Source organism: Rhinoraja longicauda, chromosome 2 (assembly GCF_053455715.1).
Source record: "Rhinoraja longicauda isolate Sanriku21f chromosome 2, sRhiLon1.1, whole genome shotgun sequence".
Taxonomy (NCBI): Eukaryota; Metazoa; Chordata; class Chondrichthyes; order Rajiformes; family Arhynchobatidae; genus Rhinoraja; species Rhinoraja longicauda.
Window position 1 is genome coordinate 58,324,277 of NC_135954.1, and position 11,154 is coordinate 58,335,430.

Genomic DNA, 11,154 nt, shown 5'->3' on the forward strand with positions numbered 1-11,154 from the left:
GAACTTCAACCAAGCTAGTATCTTGCAGAAGTAGCTGCTGAACTACCATCAACACATGATGACCTGGACTTCTTGTATGACTCGATCATGTCTAAAGATATTGCCAGGTCTTACAAACTTGATTGAGAATTTTGAGGTTACAAATGTGATTGATGAGGTTTTGGCCGTGAATATTGTCTACATGGACATGTAAGGCATTTGACACGATCCGTTATGGTGAGCTGATCCAAAAGATTCAGATTCGTAGGATCCATGGTAACTTGGTTGGTCATGGATTCAGAATTGGCCTATCCATAGAAGACGAGGGTAGTGGTGGAAGGATACCATTCTCTCGAGAGGTCTGTGACTAGTGGTTCAAATAAATCTCTGCTGTTGTTTGCGATGTATATAAATGATTTGGTAGATGGGTTAATAAGTTAGTAAACAACACAAAAAAAATGGTGGGAGTTGCAGGCAGTGAAGAAGGCAGTTAAAGAATAAAGCAGGATATTGACCAGTTACAGATATGGGTGGAGAAATGCCTGATGGAGTTTATTTCAGGTACAATACAATACATTACAATATATCTTTATTGTCATTGTACCCAGGGGTACAACGAGATTGGGAATGCGCCTCCCATACGATGCAATAATTTAAGTAATTAACAGCAACCCAATGAAACGAAACAATTGTAACAGTTTTTAGACAGGGTAAAGTGCAAGTTGATCTATGCGTTGTGGCCATCCGGCTCAGCAGGACCGGTTCATAGCAGCTATGGCCCTGGGGATGAAGCTGTTCCTGAGTCTGGAGGTGCGGGCGTAGAAGGCCTTGTATCGTCTGCCCGATGGAAGGAGTTCGAACAGACTGTTGCAGGGGTGTGAAGAGTCTTTGTGGATGCTGGTGGCTTTTCTGAGGCATCGTGTGTTGTAGATGCCCTCCAAGTCTGGTAGCTGTGTTCCGATGGCCCTCTGAGCTCTATGGACTACCCGCTGTAGAGCTTTCCTTTCTGCCTCCATGCAGCTGAGGTACCACACAGGGATGCCATGCGTTAGGATGCTCTCTATGGTGCAGCGGTAGAAGGTCGTCAGCAGCTGTTGGGGTAGACCAGACTTTTTTAGTGTTCTTAAGTAGAACAGTCTTTGTTGTGCCTTCTTGACCAGCGCAGCAGTGTTATTGGACCATGTTAGGTCCTCCGAAATGTGAGTGCCCAGAAACTTGAAGCTGGACACTCTCTCCATACTGTCCCCGTTGATAGAGATCGGGGCATATTCCCTGTTATGTGACCTACGGAAGTTGATGATCAGCTCCTTGGTCTTGGTGGTATTTAGGGACAGGTTGTTATCCGAGCACCAGTCCGCCAGGTAAGTATGAGATGTTGTATTTGGGGAGGTAAAATGTAAGGACAAGGTATACAGTTAATGGTAGGACCTTTAACAGCATTGATGCAGAGAGAGATCTTGGGGTCCAAGTTCGTAGCTCCCTGAAAGTAGCAGCACTTAGATAAAGTGGTAAAGAAGACATAGGTATGGTATGCTTGCCTTCAGTAGTCGATCATTGATTTTAACAGCCAGGTAATCATGCTGCAGCTTTATAGAACTTTGGTAATGTTGTATTTGGAGTATTGTGTGCAGTACTGGTCGTGGGAAGAATGTGGACTCTAGAGAAGGTGTGGAAGACTTTTAGGGCCGAACTGCATGAATTTGAAGGTATAGTTATAAAGAGAGGTTGGAATAACCTGGATTGTTCTCTCCGGAGCTTTAATGAAGAGAGATCTAATAGAAGTTTATAAATTTATGAGAGATATAGATAGGATAGACAGATAAAACCTTTCTTCACGGCCACTGTGGACGAGTTGGGCCGAAGGGCCTGTTTCCACACTGTATCACTCTATGACTTGCATGCTATTACCACTTGCAAGGCGAAACCAGGTAGCATAGGTGACAACACATAATTTCCGAATGAGCCTAATAACTTGTGTGTATGCCTCACCACGAGCCTCCACAGCCCCCAACAACCCTGCGATCTCTGTCTCTGAGGCCAACGTCAAAGCATCCTTCAAGAGGGTGAATCTTTGCAAAATGTCCGGCTCAGGTGGCATACCTTGTCAGCTGCTGAAGATCTGTGGGGACCAACCAGCTGGAGAGTATTAAAGGACATATTCACCCTCTCGCTTCTGCAGTCTCTCACTTGCTTTTGAAGGGCACCCTTCACTCCCAGTACCCAAGAAGAGCATGGTGACCTGCTTTAATGACTATCATCCCTCAGCAATTACATCCACAGTAGTGAAGTCTTTTGAGAGGTTGCTTATGGCACGTATCAACTCCTGCCTGGCCAGGTTGCCTGTACTGAGGGGTATATCACCCTTATGACCTCGCATAGAGAAAATGTTTCACTTCACCAGATAACAGGCCCTCAGATCCTCTGGTTCAATCTTTCAGTCTGTTTCCTCTGATTCGAAAGGAGGATAAGAGAGCATTGTTGTTATTCTTGCAGTTCACACTCTTATAATATCTATTCTGTTTATTCTAATAACAAAGTTTATCTTGCTCACAGAATCATCAAATTTATTTTGTTCAGCACATTGTAAAACTGTCATCCTGAACTCAGGCCATTTATCTTACAACAAATGGATGGAAGGTTGGAAGATGGCAGATAAGATAGCAATCCTAAAATCCCTTCTGCAGAAAAAAACATGCCAAACAATAAACATACGTTTTATGGAGAAAGGTTGTAAATCATTTTTTGGTCCTGTTTGTTTTGCCATCTTGTGAAAGAAATGGGAGGACAGAAATGATCGCTACTTGATTCTTTCCTATTCAATATTATTTTCAGATAATACGGCTGGAATTCTCACCAGGAGAGGAGGATTTAGCCGTCAAGAAATGAACACCTACCTTCTGCCAGTTTTCATTTCTGACAAGGAACATCCTATTCAGAGCAGCACCAATACTCTTCTGATTAGAGTGTGTGCCTGTGATCGTGATGGCACCATGCAGTCCTGCAATACTGAAGCTATAATCCTTCCTCCTGGGCTCAGCACAGGAGCCCTCATCGCCATTCTGTTGTGCATCATTATTCTGCTCGGTGAGTTATTTTTTAATCAGTACTTCCATTTCAGCTTTTTGTCTGCTCCTGCCTGTTATTCTGAGCTAGAAAGGGTACATTTACACAAGAATGCTGGAGACCGCCACTTAATGCCCGAATGACAATGTTGAATGACAAAAGGCAGTATCGGCTTAGTGGAATTTATTTGAGCACCTGATGTCTGTCGGATGCTGTTAAAGATGTCAGGGAGAGATGAAAGAAAAGCTGACACGTGAGAAACCACCTTTCTTTCCCATTCGCCATGACGTGACTAACTAAAAGGAAAAAGATAAAGGGAGGGCAAGGTCTGGTTGCTGATTATACAAATTAGATTGTAAATGTGATTATGAGGTATAGAATCATTGGAAACAGGCTCTTCGGCCCAACTGGCCTATGCCAACCAAGATGCCCCATTTACAGCAGTCCCACCTGCCTGCATTTGGCCCATAACCCTGTAAACCTTTCCTATCCATGTACCTGTCCAAGTGTCTTTAAAATGTTGTTTTAGTACTTGACTCAACTCCTCTAGCAGCTCATTCCATACTCTGTGTGAAAATTCTTCTAACCATGAAGGTGAAAGTAAAGAATATGGGAGTCTCCCTAAAATGCTGCTTTCTCAACAGGACAAGTAGGCACAAGGTATTTTGCTTTAGCTTTAGCATTTTTCCCTCATGAGAAATTCTTGTCTGATGTATATACTCTGGCACTGTTGGGTTTATTCTTGTGATGCCTTAATGGAATCATCCTCCACTGCCTCCATAACCATTGTATCATGTTGAAATGAGTAGGTTTCCTTGGGTTTTTAGGGCATTATTTTGGAAGTTTGCACCATGTCTAGCTCAGCCAGCTTATTGAACCTTTCAACATTTGTTGCAGCCCGCAGAATAGGGATTGGATTTATGCCGGACTCTGGTTAAGAACTATTTCTATTAATAGATGCTCTGCAGATTGACAAACTATATGTTTCAAGACAATAGACAATAGACAATAGGTGCAGGAATAAGCCATTTGGCCATTTCTTAACAATTCATCATTTGAACAGATAGGGGAGGTGAAAGGAAAAGTTTCAGCTGTGTGGGGAAGTGAAGATAAGAGAACAAGGTGAAAATATAAGAGCCAGGGCTTGCAGGAGTGACATTAGGAAACATTTGAAGGCTGGAGTTCTTTAGTGTGAAGAGCAATTATGTCTAGGTCAATTGCTACTTGCACTCTCTGTTTGATAGAGATTTGCTAATGAATGTATGATGGGAAATATGGCCATTAAGGTTCAAATAGTGTTGAAAGGACATACAGTCGACCAGGGTTGTTGGACTGTAACATAGATGGCATAATTTTGCATCCTTCCTGTCCTCTATTCACCCTCCCTATCTTCTTCCCCATCCCTTCCACTTTCTTTTCCTTTTTTTCCCTTCCCTCCCTTTTATCCATCAATCCTTCCTTACTCCTGCGTTCAATTTCTCCTTCCCTTTTTTCTTTCAACTCATTCCCTTTCTATCCCTCCCACCATCCCCTCCCTTCCAATCCCTTTCTTACTATAGCAGCCTTCTTGCCGTCATTCCCCCTTCTCAATCAAACCCTTCCACACCCTCTTATTTGGTTTCCCTGCTATCCATCCCTCCCTTCCACCTTTTCTTCTCCCTTCTACCCATTCCCCACATTTTTATTGTCCCCTCTTTTCACCCATCTTTCCCCTCTCCCTTCCCCTCTCCCTTCCTCCTACCTTCCTTTTCTTCTCCCCCTCTTTACTCCTCTACACCCCCTCTATTCCTCCTTCTGCTTTTTATTTTCCTTCTCATCCTCCCCCCCCCCCACTTCTTCACCTTCCCTCCAACCTCTTCTACCCAGTCTCTCTCACCCCCTTTCTATTCCTCCTCATCCCCCTTCTATCTATTTCTCTCTATTGCCCTGTCCAAACTCCCCCAATCTCTGTTCAATTCCCCTCTCCTTCTCACAAGCCCCCATTCTACTTCCCTCACTCAATTTCCATTTTTCTTTACCTTCCTTTTGTGGCTCTTCCTCCTGTTACTCTATCCTCTCCTTTCCTCCCTTCTACTTCTATCCTCTTCTATTGCCCCTCCCTGCCTTCCCCTCCTCTTCCATCCATCACTCTTTCCCTCCCCGCCTCCTCTTTTCCACTACTTCTCTGTTCCCTCTTTCCTTTGCTTTATCCCCTTCCACCACCCCTCACTCCCAACCCTCCCTCCTTGACTTGCTCTTCTCCTCCCTTTTGCTTATTTACTCCTTTCCTCTCTTCTCCCTTCTGCCCACCCCCCTCATTCTCACCCTCCTTACCTTCCCATTTCCTCCCTTTCTCCTTCATTATTTCCTCTAACTCTCTATTCCACTCTGTTTTCCTTTCCTCCCATCCATCCCCTTCTACCCCTCCTCTCCCTTCTATTTATTCCCCCTTTCTTATCTTGCCTTCACTTTCCTCTTTTCCCATCCCCATCCCACCTGCTCCTTTCCTCCCTCTCATCATCTCACCCTGCATTCTTCCTTCACTCCCTCCAACTTCCCGCACTCCCTCCAGCAATCTTCCCGCACTCCCTCCTCTCTCTTCCAGTCGTTGTTCTCCCCATTCTTTCCCTTCTTCCTAGATCTCTTCCTTCCTCCTCAACTCTGTCTCTCACGTTCTCCCCATCTCCCACTTGGGGTAATCCACTTTCCACCAGTGTTCCCTCTTTACCTTCCTTTCTATCTCTCCTCCCCTCCCCTTTCGCAGCCTCCTAGTTCCTGCCTTTGCTTTGTTTTTTTTCACCCCTCCCGGATTTACTCATCTCCCTTCCCTCTTCTTTATCCATTTCCTTCCCCTTACCTTACAGGTCTCTACTTTCACTCTCTCTTTCTCACCCCCTTACCTATCTACTCCAGCCTCTTTTCCTCCCTATCTTTATACATCTCTGTTCCCTCCCTCCTTCCTGCATTTCGGTCTATCCCTCTCTCTCTCTGCCTTCTTCTTCCCCTTCTTCTTTTATCTGGTTACCTTGATCCCCCTTTTCCCCATCCATCCCTCCCCTCCCGCCTCCTTTAGGGCCTAAGTTACAACACCAGATACTAAACCTGTTTTCTTACTTTCAGTCATTGTGGTGCTCTTTGCCGCCATGCGAAAGCAGAGGAAGAAAGAGCCTCTGATCATTTCCAAAGAGGATATCCGCGACAACATTGTCAGCTACAACGATGAGGGCGGCGGCGAGGAGGACACCCAGGCCTTTGACATTAGCACGCTGAGGAATCCGGAGGTTATAGAAGACACGCAATTACGCAGGGATATCAAACCCGAAAACTTCCTGCTACCCCGGCCAACCCCACCAATACCAGACAACACCGACGTCAGAGATTTCATTAATCAGAGGCTAAAGGACAATGATACAGATCCCGGTGCCCCTCCCTATGATTCTCTGGCCACGTACGCCTATGAAGGAAACGGTTCCATAGCAGAGTCACTCAGCTCCTTGGAATCAGTGACCACAGAGACAGACCAAGATTACGATTACTTGAGTGACTGGGGACCTCGCTTCAAAAAACTGTCAGACATGTATGGTGGAGACGACAGTGACAGGGACTCTTAGCGAGAAAACTCATTCCCTTCAATTCAGCTTTCAACAGAACAGAGTATTGCTGTGTAAACATGCGGGCCAGTACTTTTTCAAAATCTATCTCACTAAGACATTTATTGTGTACTGTTGGACTTTTATTTCTTATATTCATGGCTTCAGAATGGTTCCAGTGTGAAGTGTGTAACTTTTGCTTCATTTAATGAGCATCCCCAAGATGATAATTCTATGAGAATTTATACAGTAACTATATGCCTACACAATCCACTGTTGCACTAGTGGAAACACATGTTATATTGCTTGTTTTGTTTCTAAAATAGAAATACTTCACAGGTATTATTGTCTACACAGAAGAAATCAAAATGTATTAAAATAGGGATGTGCATAGAACAAGTTCTTAAAAACAGCCAGAGGTAGAATTTGATGGTTCGGGTGATTCAGGTTGCAGGCAAGCATTAGACTTGATAATGATCCTTGTTTTCTGGCTTCTGCCTTTCTTCTCCAATCCCAAATTACTGCGATTCAGAGGAAAAACCTCATATTCGATGGAGCGGCAACCAAGTAACACACTGAATTTGATTGGGAAACACATTAGAATGTGCATCAAACCGAGCACTTGCCTGAGAGATGAAAGATTATGTGAGTCATGCGTGTGCCACTGAACTACAAGACTCGGTCTAACAAGAAACTGCTGGTTGATTCCCAGGTTTATAGCCTTAGACCTGCAAACCTGCTGGCCAGCACATCCCTTTGGTGAAATTAGTGAATTAGATGTTTGAGCTGAACATGTGGTTGAGTCAACTGTTTTCTTTTATAATGTACTGTACTGTAATTTAGATTCAACATACACTAATGTATACATATTGTATGCAGAGCTGTATTATGTAGAGTGGATGTAAATCACTACAGATGCATCTTAAAACTGCATTGGCTGGGTGTTGTTGACAGTTTGGTGTGCAGCAGTTACACTGCACACATTAACCTAATGATACAAGGTTCCCATTTAGTTCACTACGTCAGATTTTAACTCCTGTTGCAAAACCAAGAATCGGATCAGAACCGTGGATCTATGGGGAAGCACCCATGATTCAAATTGAGCATTGTTACCTGCAGATTGGAGAAAACATTTTCACAGCTCCGGATGGCCGATGAAACGCGAGACTGAACTCGCCCAGTTAGCTGGCCATTGCTACCATGAATGGTCACTGTGGCTTCATTTTGATTCAATTATCCCATAAATACACAGCAACCTCACTGTTGCAAAAGCCTAAGCAGTTGTCTGGAGCTTACAAACCATTGGTAAATGGAGTCCTTCCAAAGGACTTCGACAAATAAAATTTGAATTTTCCCATCCTCTTTGCACCATCTATCATGGACGGTTTAATTAGATGATAATGTAAATCACATCTTTGAGCCAAGAGGAGGAGAGGCCCAAGTGATCCTTCGTTGAAATGAAGACACTTTTGCTGTTTTGCTATCCAGGATTTGGTGAAGGGCAAAGTGTGGAATAATCTTTGGACTGCCTTATTGCTTCAGATGGACCATTTGCATTTTAAAAAATTGGTGAGGACAACTTATGGTCTTGCATTGTGCCCATCAGTTAAAGGGTTGGCATTCTGTGAGGGGGAATGTGAGATGGAAGAGTTTTTTACCTTTTGATCCAACATTTAAGGGTCAGCCCAGAGGAGCTCAGATTCCAAATCATCCAAATCTCTAAGGCTGGAATATATGAATTCATAAATCTCTTCATCAATTGTAATTGATTTAAAGGGTTGGATTGGAAAAAAATGATCAAGTAACCCGATCTGCATTTCGAGAAGTTCAATGTTACTCCATGTATAATGACTGAAATGTTACCTGGTTTTTAATTAAGATAAACAAGCTCTCACATTCTGTGATAATCTTAGCAAAGCATTCCATTTTCTACATATAGAACATGTACTGGACATTTTCCTTCTTAGCACAGGTGATAACACGGTTTGTCATGACCACTTTGAAATGTAAGTGACGAGTTGCTAGAAGGAAACATAAAAAAGTAATCAACTCTTTAGCACTCAAAGCAAAATGGAAGTGCAGCAATTATCATAGAAAAAAAACCTAATGTATTGTTTTCCATGCATTCTAAACACAACCATGGAAAATGACCTTGATGGAATTATTAATGGATGTGAAAGTGTTAGGCATACTTCAAATAGATTTTTAGTTTGGATCCAAAGATCCATTGTTCCCGTTCTCATTGTTCCAATATGATGGTTTTGTAGTAACAAGAATTTAAACGTACACACGTCCTTAATGTACTACACTTTTGTGAAAGGATTCTAACAATTTAATAATAGCAATTTACCTATTCTGTGTAAACCTGTAAGATAAGGCTTTTCTGCAATATCACTGCCAGCTTCTTTGACTCACTCTTAGGTTAAACATTGAAGATTTTTGTGCTAGATAAACCCAGAGCAGTTTATATATACTCCAAAGTCTACTTCAACAGAAAAGGCAAAACAAAAACAGACAGCTGCAGGAATCCTATTGGGGAAAGTAGAGTTGAGCAAAAGGACCCCTGTGTATGTGGTGTGCAGTTTGTAATTTATATTAGCTCTACTGAAGCCTCAACCTCCAACCAAAAGAAGGAGGTCCCACGTCTGAAGGGAAATAAGATCTCAAGGCAAGACATTTGATCTCTACCAAAGGTAAAATACCCAAGGGGTTAGAGGTATAATTGGTTGGCAATTAAAATCTCATGCTTCCACAAAAAGGTGGGGGAATGTTGTTGATTATATAAGGAACAGGAATGAAACACTGCAAGCATTCCAATATGTATGCGTTTTACATATCATGCTAAAATATTCCAATAACATTTGAATTGGACTAATTCCTAGTCCAATTAAACATATTTGCACGTGTCGGAAAACTGAGCTAATTGCGAGAAAGTACATGCTGCATACATTTGCTCTGTTTCATGCATAAAGAAACACTTTCGTAAGGTGGTGTTACTTTAAAATCCATAACTGTACTCATTGTCCAGTTGGGATTAGCTTAGACAATCTTAGCATTGAATTCATCTTTTGTTTCGTGAATTTTTGAGAGACTTGTTTGTGTCACTTGAGCACTCTATGCTTTAATTTTGTTCTATCAAAATCACAGTGCAATCCAATAAGAGTATATTAAATCCTCTTCTGACACTGAAAGTAATCAAATTTGTTGCATCAATTCAGCATCTCTTCGGACAGCTAGATTATGCCAAGAGATCTGATGTCCAGCAGACAGAAATTATTGTGACAAATGAATGAAGATGAAACAATTTAATTCATTTAGGTGCCATAAAATCCAGATTTTTTTTTTACCTGTGTGAAGATATACCCGTTAACCAACTTGGCTAAGAATCAATATCAGCAGCAGTTATATCCAGATCTCCAGTTGGCTGAGGCTGAATGGGCTATCCAGTGTGCTAGGAAGTGATAGAATGAAAGGGATTATTTTGAAAAGTCATCAAACTGAAATATTAACTCTGCTCCTCCCCCCAAAGATGCTATCCAAACTGCTGAATATCTCCAGCATTTTTTGTTATTATAGGGTAATACCAAAGGGCAGCTGTGTAACCAAGCATGTCAGTCAGTAGAAATAATTCCTTGGTCTCTTGCGCCAAGCACACAAAACAGAGGCAGTTCCTTTTGTTTTCTGCCTTGAAGATTTGGTTCCCTTGACTTAATTTCAAAATCAGAACACCATATGAGTCACACCATCTTGTGCATCAAGAGCGAGGTACCAATAATTAATCTTAAATCCAGTGTCTTCAAGAGAGGATGGGAGATAGATGTGGAGTAAAATAATCACAACATCTTCTCGTATGCTGTATTTCCATCTTCCATATATTCATTTTTGCATGAATAGCCCTTATCCATTTTAAACTTAGGCCAATTTTTATCATTAACCCAGTCAGATGTCTTTTGATAGTATTGACCTGCTAGTTTAAATAACTTTGTGGCTATTAACATTTTATGTTAATGTGAAATATTTTAATGTGGCTGGGCCAGTTTGTACAACTGAAAATAGCTAATGCCAATGAAGGATCCTTGCTTAAGTTTCTGATTGATACCTGCTTTTTTTATGATTTCAAGATCTGCAAATAATAGTCACTGTTAGCAGCACATGTATGTTTAGCAATTGGAAGAAAATCAGAGTCATTTTCTTTTGCTAAGTAACATTTTGTACAAGGATTATTTATATGATACTATTCAATAAAATGTTTTTATGTATGGATTCAGCCTCAGCTTTTTTATTTATTTGGCTAAGGTGCATTTTAATCATCTCTCCCCGTCAGAAGACATCACATTATCAAGGATCAGACTTAACATATGGTTTAGTTTTGTTTATTGTCACGTGTACTGAGGGTACAGTGAAACGCTTGTATGTTGCTTACTATCCAGTGAAAAGAACATACATGAATACAATCAGGCCGTCCACACACTACATATAACAGAATTTCAAAGCAAAGATAGATTTCAATTGTGTTGGTCTGTAATGCTCCTCCAATTGTTAA

General features: G+C 41.8%; 1 protein-coding gene across 6 annotated transcripts in view; it reads left to right on the forward strand.

Moving 5' to 3' along the window:
- The window catches only part of LOC144604751 (cadherin-6-like), a 171,488-nt gene extending 160,620 nt beyond the window's left edge, over window positions 1-10,868 (forward strand). For all 6 annotated transcript variants that reach the window (XM_078419385.1, XM_078419428.1, XM_078419418.1 and 3 more), the window contains 2 exons: window positions 2,812-3,063; window positions 6,142-10,868. In XM_078419385.1, the coding sequence (XP_078275511.1) occupies window positions 2,812-3,063; window positions 6,142-6,632 (743 nt within the window). In that variant the 3' untranslated portion in view covers window positions 6,633-10,868. The remainder of the gene's footprint in view (window positions 1-2,811; window positions 3,064-6,141) is intronic.
- Window positions 10,869-11,154: the final 286 nt, after the last annotated feature.